Raw genomic sequence first — 14,466 nt, 5'->3', positions numbered from 1 at the left:
AATAAAAAATAAAAAATCATGAGAACCCTGGGTCACCATCACAGCAAGCTGGGAAGTATAGAGGCACAGCAGAAGCTGTCATCACCCTTTGTTGTCTCCTGGCAGGTGTTCCAAAGTGTTAATTTACAGCTTTAATGAGAAATTTTTATTCACTTTCCCAATTATATAAACCATTAGAAAAAATAATCAAATTTCAGTAGCATAGCATATCCATAAGGCCATTCAATAATATTTTGAGAGTCTATAGGATCTTAAAAAACAAAGAAAGATTAAGTTATATCTTAATAACAACTCTAAGGGAGCATAAGCTATAGGTGAAAAAAATGCTACCATTCCACCATTGAACTCATGAATTGCTTTTCCTAACTGTAAAATGGATAATATCCACCCATCTTCCAGTATCCAATACATGTAAAACACTCTGCAAACCGTTAAGAGCACTCTAAAATTCAAATTATAGTACTCCAAACCTGCAAAGTGGCGAGCCACATACAGACGCTGGCAAGTTTCAGGACACGCTCAGCGAGCAACCCTCAGAATGCATGGCCAGCCAGCCACTAGTTTACCATTCACTGGCTCATTCACGCACCCAGTGAACAAATGGTTATGAGGACCCCTGTCCTCCTGAGATTTACATGATAATCACTCTAATTTCTCTGAGAAGAGGACTCAGTTGAATGTATTTGGGTTTGGGGCTTGGAGTCATGCTGGCCTGGGTCTGAATTCTTGCCCTGCTACATTCACTGGGCAGCAAAGGGCATGTGTGCCACTTCCTCTTTCTATACCCAAGAATGCCACCACTTCCCTCCCAAGATTCACTAAAAAAATCTAACATAACACATGTGAGGCATCCAGAGTCCCTGTCACCTTAGTCACTTAAATGTTGGTGTCATTTCTAGATTTTGTACATCTTTAATTTTCTACAATCTTGTTTTTTGATTCATCACTTCAAAAATGCCTTTAATTTTTGCTATGATTTGATTTTGAGGTTGGAGTAGTAAAAAGATAATTAACCTAATGCATACCACCAAAACCCCTCTGGATTCTCCCTGGACTTCATGGCCTGCTCCTTCTCTCTCTGACCAATACTAGGTTCTTGCTACTGCTACACTCTCTGCTCCTGGCTGTGGGGTGGGGTTGAAGAGTTAAATGATGATGGAGACTGAGCCCCAGTCAAACACAGCAACTGGTGTCCTATTACTTCATGAGGGTCTTATTTGTTCCCTGACAAATTCCTATCACTTCCCATCCCTACAACATTTCCAGTATTTCTCCATCTTCTCCATACTTCCCATCCTTCTCGACTTGGACCTTAGTTATTAAGTGTAAAGTAAAAGAAAGGCAATTTGACTTATTCTGCCTCATCTCTCCTCTCCATACTCAAAGGTTTCTGTGCCGTATTAATCATCTTACAGGTTTCTCTTTTATGGAGGGTTCATTTAGACTGGATATTCCCTAAATGCTGGACAGGTGCTGCCATAGTGTGATCACTAACCTACATGATACTCAGTGTTAACTGCCTGTTCCATTTGCACATGGCTCAATAGAGTCAAGGAGATCTGGTTCTAAGTTTCACCCCAGGGTTAACAACATGACCCTACATAAATCATTTACCTATCAAAGCCTTAGTTTCTACATCTGGAAAAGGGTGCTAGTATTATGGACACATTTCCTAATAGCTGGTTACTGAATTTCCTGTACTGGTCCCCTAATTTCTTTTGTCTCCTGTTTACCATTTCTTCATCTTTTTGTTCTACTTTCTGGAAGATTTCCAGAGCTGTCTTCCAAACCGTCTATTGAGTTTTTCATTTCTATTATCGTGTTTATAATTTTTAAAGGATCATCTCGTCCCTCAAATGTTTCTTTTTTTTTTTTTTTCTTGAGACGGAGTCTCGCTCTGTTGCCCAGGCTGGAGTGCAGTGGCGCAATCTCGGCTCACTGCAAGCTCCGCCTCCCGGGTTCACGCCATTCTCCTGCCTCAGCCTCTCCGAGTAGCTGGGACTACAGGCGCCCGCCACCACGCCCGGCTAATTTTTTTTGTATTTTTTAGTAGAGACGAGGTCTCACCGCGGTCTCGATCTCCTGACCTCGTGATCCGCCCGCCTCGGCCTCCCAAAGTGCTGGGATTACAAGCGTGAGCCACCGCGCCCGGCCAAATGTTTCTTCTTTACAGCAACCTCTTCCTCATTAAGAAATCTTCCACACTTCTGTCTTTGGAAGATAAACCTATTTGTCAGGCACCAGAAAGTGAAGGGGGAGTCAGTCCCCAATTTTCATTATGGTGTCTCATGCTTTGCCTCAGGGGTGCCTAGTATCCCAAAGTCCAGAACCTGTCTACTCAATCTCTCTAGAAAGTAACTGTCAGAGGAAAGGCTGTTACTCTGGTGCTCCCAATGAATTGTGCCTCCCAGCACTTGCCCCTAGGTTGGGCCCCTCCCACAGTGACTGGGTTTCATAAAAAGATGTTGCCGAGTGTGACAGATGCCCTCCTGGAATGCTACCTTCTGAGTGTTCTCCATCTGCCACGTGGGGAAAGGTCACAGCTCCCAGCCATGCTCGCTGAAGCACCAGTCACATGAGGAAAGCAATCCTGGATGTTTCAGCTCCACCTGCCATCATAGACCCCAAGCAAGAACAGCAGAAGAACCTCCCAGCTGAGCCCTAGCTAACTCACAGAATTGTGGGTAAATAGTTGTTTCAAGCCACTAAGTTTTGGGGTACTTAGTCATGCAGCAATAACCGAAGCACACGCTTTCAAACACTCCTACTTTCAGCCCAACCCTGCACACGGAGCTCTTCTACAGTTTTTCATATCTTAGTCTTTAGTTTTAAAGCAGAGTTGGAAGATTAGTGGCAGGAAACCCAACTAGATACTGATAGAAGGACTACTGGTGATCATAGTAATCATTTTACTGGAAAGCAAAGGATCAATTCCATACTTTAATGACTAGAAGTTTTAAAAACCCTTTTAAAATTCAGAACTAAATTAATGTTAAGCAAATAAGCAAAAGACCACCAAGTGAGAAGACTGAGAATATGTGCCAGGGTTCACAAACTCATGCCTTCAATAACCAGAGAAGCAACACAAAGTGAAAAAAAACTCCTCTAAATAAAAAGCTGTTTCTGCCAAGGCCCCTGTATGAGAGCCGTGATTCTTATCTTTGAACACGGAATGGTCTACAAAAACTGGCCTGCCTCCAGCTCTCATGCACATTTGCTCTCTAGAAAATGATACAGAGTAGGAGAGAAGTATCCAATGGATAAATATCTTCAAAGATGATCTAGGGCACAGATTATGTACTCTTTAGAATGCTGAGAAAAAAGAAGGTTAAAATTTTCAACAAAAAATAGAGGATATGAAACTGTTATAATAATTAAATAACGTGATCAATTGAGGCTTAGGAAAAGGTAACCCTGCTCTTTAGCAGGGTGATGTAACATAAAGGGAACAAGATCTGGACTCATGAGACCTGCTGTGCTGTGTGAAGCTGGACAAGTTATTTAACTTCTGAGCCTCCATTTCATCATTTTACAAAAAGAGGAAAATACTTCAACTTGAATTAAGTCCTTCAATTTTCTCAGTTCATTATAGCACCTTACTGATTTAGGCAAACCCCTCCCCGCATTTTTTTTTTTTTTTTTTTTTTTTTGAGATAGGATCTTGCTCTGTCACCCAGGCTGGAGGGCAGTGGTACGATCACAGCTCACCATATCCTTGACCTCCAGGACTCACGTGTTGCTCCCACCTTTCTCAGCCTCCCAAGCGCTGGGACTCAGGCGTGTGCCACCACACCTGGCTTTTTTTTTTTTCTTTTTTGGCTGAGACGTGGTTTCTGCAAAACCCCATCTCAAACTGGTTTCAAACTGCCAGGCTCAAGCGACCCACCCACCTCAGCTTCCCAAAGTGCTGGGATTACAGGCATGAGCCATCGCACCCAGGCAAACCCTATTTTTTATTATATGCAAAAAAGTCCTGTTTCTTACTTTCATACAGAGATGGCAGTTTCTTTTCCCTTTAGATATCTAACAAGTAAACTTCCTGAAGGATATTTGGCTACAGACGCTCAGAAAGCTATGAGTTGAATGTCTGGATACTATTTGTTTCACTTCATGGTTCAATTAAGAAGAATAGTCAGAACTTAGACCAGTTATTTTTAATCTAGGAAGCATGAACTCTTAAGGAGGCCACTAATGGGCATGTAACAAAGTAATTCATATAAGAAAAGTTTAAGTATAACATTCTGGTTAGGTCCATAGCTTTCATCAAATACTCCAGTCTATAAGGCTGTGACAGTTAAAAAAAAACACTGACTTCAGTCAAGGAATCTGATGCCTAAGTATACGTGCAAGAAAAAGTACTGTACATACGCACAAGGATAAGGGTATAAGAATGTTCCTTTCGGCCGAGCACGGTAGCTTACGCCTGTAATCTCAGCACTTTGGGAGGCCAAGGTGGGCGGATCATGAGGTCAAGAGATTGAGACCATCCTGGCCAACATGGTGAAACTCTGTCTCTACTAAGAATACAAAAATTAGCTGGGCGTGGTGGCGTGCGCCTGTAGTCCCAGCTACTTGGGAGGCTGAGGCAGAGAATCGCTTGAACCCAGGAGGCAGAGGCTGCAGTGAGCTGAGATTGCACCACTGCACTCCAGCCTGGCACAGAGTGAGACTCCGTCTAAAAAAAAAAAAAAAAAAAAAAAAAAAAAGAATGTTCCTTTCTACATTCTTTATAACAGCCCAAAATGAGAAGCAATTGAAAGGCCCATTACCAGGAGAATAAACAGTGTTATATAGTTCACAATGGACAACTATGTAGGAATGAAGAATGAAGACATTATAAGATCATGTTATCAATATAGATAAAATTTTTAACTAAAAGAAGTTACAAAAATTATATATAGAGTATGGTATAATTTATAGAAAGTTTAAGAACATGCAAAATCATGCTGTGTGTATTTGTGTACACCTTCAAACAGTATTTAGTAAACATACGAAAATAAGCATGGGAAAGACAAACACCAAGCGGGGTATGGTGGTGACCTGAGAGGGATGATGAGGGAAGTCATGAGGAAAGCGTACATGGGTCTCCAGCTGTGCCCCCAACACCTGGCTTCTTCAACTTCAGTGGACACACAGGGATTCACTGGGCCATCATCTGGCTCTTTCTGCTCCTCAAACTCTCAATCTGTTTTCATACCCCAGCCCCTAACCCCACGCGTGTCTATTTTATAGTGCCTCACTCTCAAATTTTTACAGCAGCCCCTTCCACTTCTGTGTCTGCTCTCATATTCTCACTTTTCAACATTTGAAAGATCAGAAAACTTCCTGTTAAAAACTCCCAATTTTCTACCTTTTCTAAAAAGAGATCAGAAGATCTGGGCTAGATAAAAAAAAAAAAAAAAGAAAATCGTCTATTTCATGCCTGGTCCTCATAAACCACTCTACCCCACCAACCCTAGACATGCATATTCAGTTTATTCAGCTCCCTGTTCAAAAATCTCCACTTAGCTGTCTCCTAGGAGGCATCTCATATGCTAATCCTTATTCATACCACAAAGATGTTCCTTCCCTGGGTTCCTTTTCCTTAGTAAATAGAAATTATTTTTTTGGAGACCGAGTCTCGCTCTGTCACCTGGGCTGGAGTGCAGTGGCATGATCTTGGCTCCACCGCCTAGTTCAAGCAATTCTCCCACCTCAGCCTCCTGAGTAGCTGGGACTACAGGCATGCACCACCACACCTGGCTAATTTTTTGTTTGTTTGTTTGAGGTGGAGTCTTGCTCTGTCGCCCAGGCTGCAGTGCAGTGACACCATCTCAGCTCACGGCAACCTCCGCCTCTTGGGTTCAAGTGATTCTCCTGTCTCAGCCTCCCAGGTAGCTGGGATTATGGTAGCCACCTCGTCCAGTTAATTTTTGTATTTTTAGTAGAGACAGGTTTTGCCGTATTGGCCAGGCTGATCTCGAACTCAAGTGACCTGCCTGCCTCCCAAAGTGCTGGGATTACAGGCATGAGCCACTGTGCCGGGCCAGGAATTACATTCTTGTAGTTGCTCAGATCAAAACCCTTGGCTGTCTTCCTTGTCTCCTCCCCTTATCTCTACCCCACATCTAATCCTGACAGTTCCATCTTCAAAAACAGATGCAGAATCCCCCAGCCATCTGCCTTCTGGACCCCTGCAACTGCATCTTCACTGGGTGCTCACAATCTGCCCTCTGTCCCTCCAGCACAGCTCACTCACCCTGTTTAGTTAGTCTCAGTGCAGCAACCAGTATGGTCTGATCAGCATCTGATTGGCAAGTAAGTCAGGTTGCACTACTCCTCTCCAAACCCTAACACTTCACAGCTGCTCAGGGGAAAAGCCCAAGTCCCTAGTATGGCCCGTGTTTCCTCAAATGCTCCAGCTCCACTGCCATCTATATACCCAAAGACACAGGACTTAGGCTTCCTCAGGCAGGACTGGCTGTGATCACACAACAATTGTGAGCACTCTCAGCTTTAGTAATCACTGGCTTCTTCTCAGGGGGTTCTGGTCTGTAGAGAGAGCACAGCATCACTTCTTGCAATGTACATAATGCATTCAGACAGGCACCTCACACATTTTAAGCACTCAATAAATGTTATCATTGTACTGACGCTCTTAGTATTACCCAGAAAAGGTTGGGTTCAACAGTCCACGTGTCAAGACACAGTATACAGTCTATTTGGGTCGGTTCCAGGGCTCCCTGAGGATACCGAAATCTGTGGATGTTCAAGTTTCTTACATAAAATGGCATAATATTTGCATATAACCTACACACATCCTCCTGTATGTTTTAAATTATTTCTAAATGACATGTAATACCTAATACCATGTAAATGCTATGGGTGTAGTTGTTATACTGTATTTTTTTAGGGAATGCCAGGAAAAAAGTCTATACATGTTCGGCACAGACACAATCACCCATTTTTTTCCAAATATTTTTGACCCACTGTTGGTTACCTCCACAGATGTAGAACTCATGGGTATGAAGGGCCAATTGTATATGGTCAAAATTAGCCTTGAAGGTAAACACTGCCGTGACATACTTTACATGGTTTTTTGTACATATAACCCTGTACAGCATATAAATAATGCATATACAAAATACTAAGATGTACTCTGTACTTTTACTGGCAAAAAGAATTTTACTGGTAGACTTAGCTCAATGTGAGAATATAAGCAAGTGAATGTTAAGACTCTACTTAGGGCGTAAGTCCTCTAAGGCTCTTTTTTTTTTTTTTTTGAGACGGAGTCTCACTCTGTCGCCCAGGCTGGAGTGCAGTGGCGCAATCTCGGCTCACTGCAAGCTCCGCCTCCCGGGTTCACGCCATTCTCCTGCCTCAGCCTCTCCGAGTAGCTGGGACTACAGGCACCCGCCACCACGCCTGGCTAATTTTTTGTATTTTTAGTAGAGACGGGGTTTCACCGTGGTCTTGATCTCCTGACCTCGTGATCCGCCCGCCTTGGCCTCCCAAAGTGCTGGGATTACAAGCATGAGCCACCGCGCCCGGCCTCTCTAAGGCTCTTTAAATAACAATAGGACTGGTCAGCTCCCCAAAGGTAAGCTGCAGTGCTGTTACCTTCAAAACTAACACCCCAAAAGAATGGTATTATGAAAGAGCTATTGCATTTTAACTTTATTTACTCCTCAAACAGGGCCTCATTAAGTTTCTAATCTTCTACCCACCCTCAAAGTGGGAGATAAAGTACTAGCTTTGATTCAGTTTTAAGTGGCTCAATAAAAATAAAACAAATATAAGTAGTTTTTTTTTAAAGGGGGAAATGAAGAGTGGTTTGCATATATTTAACAAATACCAGGTATAGGCCAGGTCCACTGATAACAGGAATGAAACAGACAGCTTAGGATAATAATCACCTAAAAAATATGCATCTGGAGGAGGGCTGAATTGCCTATGACTGATTCACAATACCATTCCTCTTTACAGACCCCATTACTAACTGCAATCAAAGCATATGCAAAACATTTTATCGCAAACGAACACCCAGAGACTTGCATGTTATTTGCATATGTAAATGAAAGGGAATTAGCCAAGGCAGTTTTCAGCTGGGATCTAACAACCAATAAAGCCCATCAAAGGTCATGATTCCCTGGAGAAATATTCACCAACTGCTCCGCGTGGGGACAGCCAAATTTTAATCAATGTATAAAATTAAATTCTGACATAACTGAATTGCCCTTCTGTTTTGGCAATGTCTCTCATAAAATAACGAGCTGGGCAGGCCAAGAGAAGTGCCACAATGTGGAGTACAACTTGTTACAAGGATAAAGTGGAGGCACGGTGTAGTATCACAAGTATGTAAGTGGAGCCAGAGAAGTAAGCCATTCTCCTTAAACCATGACACCAGTGAATAGTCTGATAACTAGGGATGCTTTTATAGAAACAGTTCACATTGTAACTATAATAGTCACATACACACATAATAGTCACACACATGATGAGAAAATAATTCATCTCACATGTAATGCATAACATCACCACTACTTCCTACCTACACTTATATCTAATATAATAATATAACCTATATTATTGTCTTTTAATTGCCATTAGCATTTTAATCTACTAGATTTTAAACTTGAATTGTTAGTGGTTTTTGATTGTGACCAATTGGTAGTGACTGTCTATAAAGAGCTGTACTGAGAAGCGCTTTTAAGAGGGCATTTGGAGGATGGGAAAGCATAGCACACAGTACCACAAACACGATCATCCTCAGGAAATGAGCATACTTATATGCAAACATTCATGACAAAACATAAAATTTTGCATTATAATTTTCGATGTAGGTCCTCTTTGCTCCTTTCTTTCCATTGAAGCCAATAGACAGATTATAAAAAGAAACCCAGGGGACACACAGATGGTCTATCATTTATAAACTACCACACATTGATTCTTTCTATTGCAGCAGGCAATAGTGAAAGAGGGTTCTTTTCACTGGCTCCCCAAGAGGCCAGTGAGCTGGTTTAAGGCAGTGGTCCCCAGTGTTTTTGGCACCAGGGACTGGTTTCGTGGAAGACAATTGTTCCACAGACCCAGCAGGTAGGCACGGGGTTCGGGATGCAACTTCCACCTCAGGCATTCGATTCTCATAAGGAGCGTTCACCTGAGATCCCTCACATGCTCAGTCCACAATAGGATTCATGCTCCTATGAGAACCTAATGCCACCACGGATCTGACAAGAGGCGGAGCTCAGGCGGTAAAGCTTGCTTGCTGTTCACCTCCTGCTGTGCAGCCCAGCTCCTAACAGGCCATGTTCGGGTACCTGTTCATGGCCCGGGGGTCAAGGACACCTGGTTTAAGGGATCTATAGATTGATGCACAAACAACAGCTCTGCAGCAGGGACTGGGACTTGAAGACTCTCCTCATTCGTTCCATAAGTAATTACTGAGCATCTGGTTATGCCTGGCACATTCACTTCCTCAGCTAATTTTAATTTGGTAAGATTTTTAAAAATCGTTGTTAGGAAAAAGCAATCCAACAATCTTTTTTTTTTTTTTTTTTTAATAAAATGAGAAGGAAAGAGCAAGAAAGTACAAATATGCTTTATTGGGGTTGAAAATAAAAATCCTGCCTATGACAGCCAGGCAAAGGAAAGCATTTTCCCAAAGCAATAACCTAAAGAATCAAAGATCTTTATAAGCCACAACCATTCCCTTGCACTGTTTCTACCTCATACTAAGTTCTTTACATCACACAACATACTCAGCTAGTATGAATTACACGCAAATTCTACAAGCTACAGAAGGGTCTTGCATTACTCATAGAAGGTTTTTATACTCTTCATCTTTTCACAGTTGATTTCAGCTGCCCCTGTCATTTCCCCAGCTTAACCGTGAGTCAAAGGCTAGGCTCATTTCTCAGCAACTTTGGTCCAAAGAAGAAATAAGATCCTTTCCCAGTTTGAACCTGCACTACCCATATTTTCTTTCCGACTATAACTCAGCAGCTTCTTTGGATTTTGCTCAAATAATTGACCTGAATTAACTTCTCACTTGTTAAAAAAAAAAAAAAAATCTGCATTCTGAATTCCTTTAAAAGCTCTACGTTACTTATCAATCTACAAATTATCAATTTACTCCCCTTCAGTGTCATAAAGAAAACACCATTTTGGCTGGGCATGGTGGCTCAGGCCTGTACCCTGCAGTTTGGCAGGCTGAGGCGGGAGGATGTCTTGAGCCCAGGAGTTCAAGACCAGCCTGGGCAACATAGGGAGAACCTGTCCCTGTATTTTTTAAAATTAAAACAAAACCCCAAAAAACCCACCATTTTAACCACAAAGTTTTCTCTGCCGAATTTTCTCTGGGCACGTCACTCACAGCCCCTGCTGAAGTGATGAACCTCCAGGCAGCCCTGCCCCCTCACCAGGGCTTATCAAATCAGGCTGGCTCAAGCCTGATTAAGCCCAGGCTCAATCACCTGGCTCAAGCCCAGCCAATCAGATTCTCTCTCTAGATGAATGGTGTTGGACAGTAGAGTTCCATGGTCATGCTGGGCTGGAAGCTGGAATGGCCATTCTTCACTATGTGCTAAAGCAGAGAAAGCCAGAGTTTGGACAGAGGGGGAATGACCCTGACTCAGGTACAGAAGGAAATGAGAGACTGTAGGTTGGTTGTTACTGAAAGTGACTTTGCCTATCACATAATTCCCAGTTCAGGTCTCTCGTGAGGCTGTTATACTTCTAGCACTTGGCTTCAGTGAGATATCCCTGTATCCTTTACATATATTTCTATTCTTCCTTAAACCAGGTTAATTATGTTCCTAATTGTTGTAATGAAATGGTGCCTAAGATAGCTGTATGTATAAGTGGTAACTTCCAAACTCCTACCCAATGCTGTATGAAGCAGCAACTTCAAGAAATTAAGAAGTTGGCCAGCCACGGTGGCTCACACCTGTAATCCCAGCACTTTAGGAGGCGGAAGCAGGTGGATCACCTGAGGTCAGGAGTTTGAGACCAGCTTGGCCAACACAGTGAAACCCCATCTCTACTAAAAATACCAAAATTAGCTGGGTGTGGTGGCGGGTGCCTGTAATCCCAGCTACTCGGGAGGCTGAGGCAGAAGAATCGCTTGAACCCAGGAGGTGGAGGTTGCAGTGAGCCAGGTTTGCGTCACTGCATTCCAGCCTGGGCAATAGAGTAAGACTCTGTTGTCTCAAAAAAAAAAAAAAAAAAAAAGAAAAGAAAAGAAAAAAAAGAAATTAAGAAGTTAAAAAATCAGAGGTGGGGGAGAAGAAAACAGCTGGGAAGAGAAAAAATAATTGGATGAAAGGGTAGGCTTTTTAAAAAATGAATGTTAGATTCATTTAAAAAAAATCAGTACCTTTCATGTGATAAGCACTCACTGCACTAGGCAGTAGGAGATAAAAATGATGGGTAACTTGGGTGCGGTGGCTCACGCCTGCAATCCCAGCACTTTGGGAGGCCAAGGCAGGCGGATCATGAGGTCAGGAGATCGAGACCATCCTGGCTAACACGGTGATACCCCATCTCTACTAAAAAATACAAAAAATTAGCCGGGCATGCTGGTGGGCGCCTGTAGTCCCAGCTACTCGGGAGGCTGAGGCAGGAGAATGGCATGAACCCGGGAGGCGGAGCTTGCAGTGAGCCGAGATGGTGCCACTGCACTTCAGCCTGGGCTACAGAGCAAGACTCCGCCACAAAAAAAAAAAAAAAAAAAGATGGGTAACTCACAGTCCTTGCACCTAGTGAACACAGTCAAATGAATAATTGCAATTTTGGATGTGAGGGCCATGTTATTTGAGGTATACACGATGTATCATGAATATATGCCAGAGGAGTCAGGCTTTCAGAGACAATTCTTTTTTTAAATTTTTTTGAGAAGGAGTCTCCCTCTGTCGAAAAGATGGGTAACTCATGGTCCTTGCGCCCAGTGAGCACAGTCAAATGAATAATTACAACTTAGGATGTGAGGGCCATGTTATTTGAGGTATACACAATGTATCATGAGTATATGGCCAGGGGAGTCAGGCTTTCAGAGACAATTCTTTTTTTATTTTCTTGAGATGGAGTCTCCCTCTGTCGCCCAGGTTGGAGTACAGTGGCGCCATCCTGGCTCACTGCAACCTCTGCCTCCCAGGTTCAAGTGATTCTCCTGCCTCAGCCTCCCGAGTAGCTGGGATTACAGGCATGCACCACCATGCCCAGCTAATTTTTGTATTTTTAGTAGAGACGGGGTTTCACTATGTTGGACCAGGCTGGTCTCGAACTCCTGAACTCAGGTGATCCGCCCACCTCGGCCTCCCAAAGTGCTGCGATTACAGGTGTTGCACCACTGTTCCTGGCCTCAGAGATAATTAGGAGTTGGATGAGAACAGAAAGGCGGGAAACACTAAACAAGCCTTAAAAACCATTTACATCAGTGGCAGCCAGACAGAATAAACTTCTGCAGATTGTCAAAGATAACAAAGCCAACAATTGCAATGCTAGACCATTCAACAATTAGTTCAGGAAGGAAGTTTCTAGAGGTCAGAATCCACTCAATTTGGCCTTGCATCATAAAGGTACTTAAACCATACCTTCTCAAATAGCATGGTCAAAGCAAAATAATTCTTTCAGTAGTTATGATCTCACAGATAACATCTTAGAGTGAATAATAAAATAAGAATTCATAATATTAACTGCAAAAGACATTTTTAAATTATTTTGTTATTTCAGGAAACTAAAAGACATGAGAAATATTTTATATGAAATGCTAAAAGAAATAATATTGTAATATTTTCTAAAAACAAAAAAATATATAAATCATATGCCAATATGGCACTTTTGAAGTGTTTGAACTGCTATTCCCTTCTAGGAATGTATCCAAATGTAATAATACAGACCACAGAAAAACCCCACATAAAATATTCTAGACAGCATAACAGAAAAATCAAGAGCGGGCCGGGCGCGATGGCTCATGCCTATAATCTCAGCACTTTGGGAGGCCACGGTGGGCAGATCACCTGAGATCAGGAGTTAAAGACCAGCCTGGCCAACATGGTGAAACCCCATCTCTACTAAAAAAATGCAAAAAAATCTGCCAGGCGTGGTGGCACGTGCCTGTCGTTCTGGCTACTCAGGAGGCTGAGGCACAAGAATTGCTTAAACCTGGGAGGCGGAGGCTGCAGTGAGTTGAGATCACACCACTGCACTCCAGCCTGGGCGACAGAGTGAGACGCTGTCTTAAAAAAAAAAAAAAAAAAATCAAGAACAAGGTAAACATCCAGTAATAAAGATTATATTATAATATTATACTGCTGTTGAAATATTATTTGATGAAATGCAACTTAGCCACTAAAAAGAATAAAGACAATGTAATAACAGGATGAAATAGTCAAGTTGGAAAAAGGATACAAAATTTTGTGTATACTCTTAATTAGAGGAGCACATATAAAAGAAAAGCTTATAAAACTTCAGAAAATACGGAAAAATACCATAAAGGAAAAGTGGTAATGTTCATGTTACTTGGTAAAATAAATAAGTAGTTTGTTTTCCCAGTTTTTGGAGGTCAAGTTGTCATATTTGTAAACTTAAAACACCCCTTCTTTTATTCTCTTAAGGGTTAGAAATAAAATGTAAACTTACTTCATCAGAAGCAGATCGAAGACACTGGACAGCAGCCTGTTTTTTCATTTCTTCTAGAGTTAGATCTGAACATTTTTTCTTACTCTTTCCCCATTTCTTATAAGCTCCTTTTTCCCAGCCCAGGAAGATGTCATTCTCCTGCAATGAAATTGCACCAGATTAAATGACCAGCGCTAACTTGGACACTACTATGTTCCACCTACCACACACACTCAGTCACGAAAAGGCCCCTTGCATTTCCATAAGAGTTTTAGGATCGGCTTGTCTATTTCTGCGATGAAGGGAGCTGGCATTCCAAGAGGGATTGTACTGATTCTATAAAACAACTTGGGGTGTGCTGCCATCTTAATAGTATTGTTTTCTGATCACAAACACGGGATGTTTTCTATTTATTTAGGTCTTCTTTGATTTCTTTCAAAGATGCTTTATAGTTTTTGGTGCACAAGTCTTGCACTTTTGTCAAATTTTTTAAGCATTATATTGTTTTCTATACTATTGCAAATGGAGTTTTTTCTTAATTTCATTCCTTAGGATTTTCTCTATATTCTATACAAGATCATGTTATATGTGACTAGAGTCTTACTTCTTCCTTTTCAATCTGGATGTCTTTTCCTTACCTAACTGCCCTGTTAATGCTGATTTATAAAAAAAGTTCATGTATTTCATCTTTGAAAATGTCTTCACACAAATAGAAATTGCCAAATGCTGGTATTAATCCACAAGCATGAGTTTAACCGAACATATTTGGTTAGAAGACATTTATAGAGTCCTGTTAAATTCATATCTTGATATTTGCCTTCTAGCATGTCAGTATATTGTAGATTAATATTAAGGAATGAAAGTTAA

The 14,466-nt window shown here is 41.8% G+C and overlaps 1 protein-coding gene across 3 annotated transcripts in view; it reads right to left on the bottom strand.

Moving 5' to 3' along the window:
* KIAA0232 (KIAA0232 ortholog) overlaps positions 1-14,466 on the bottom strand; it is a 100,651-nt gene that overhangs the window by 28,448 nt on the left and 57,737 nt on the right. For all 3 annotated transcript variants that reach the window (XM_030800901.1, XM_030800903.1, XM_030800902.1), the window contains exon 3: positions 13,621-13,758. In XM_030800901.1, the coding sequence (XP_030656761.1) occupies positions 13,621-13,758 (138 nt within the window). The remainder of the gene's footprint in view (positions 1-13,620; positions 13,759-14,466) is intronic.

The sequence above is a fragment of the Nomascus leucogenys genome, chromosome 20 (genome assembly GCF_006542625.1).
Source record: "Nomascus leucogenys isolate Asia chromosome 20, Asia_NLE_v1, whole genome shotgun sequence".
NCBI classification, from domain to species: Eukaryota; Metazoa; Chordata; class Mammalia; order Primates; family Hylobatidae; genus Nomascus; species Nomascus leucogenys.
The sequence above is the reverse complement of the archived record's forward strand: the minus strand, read 5'-3'. Positions and strand labels throughout refer to the sequence as shown.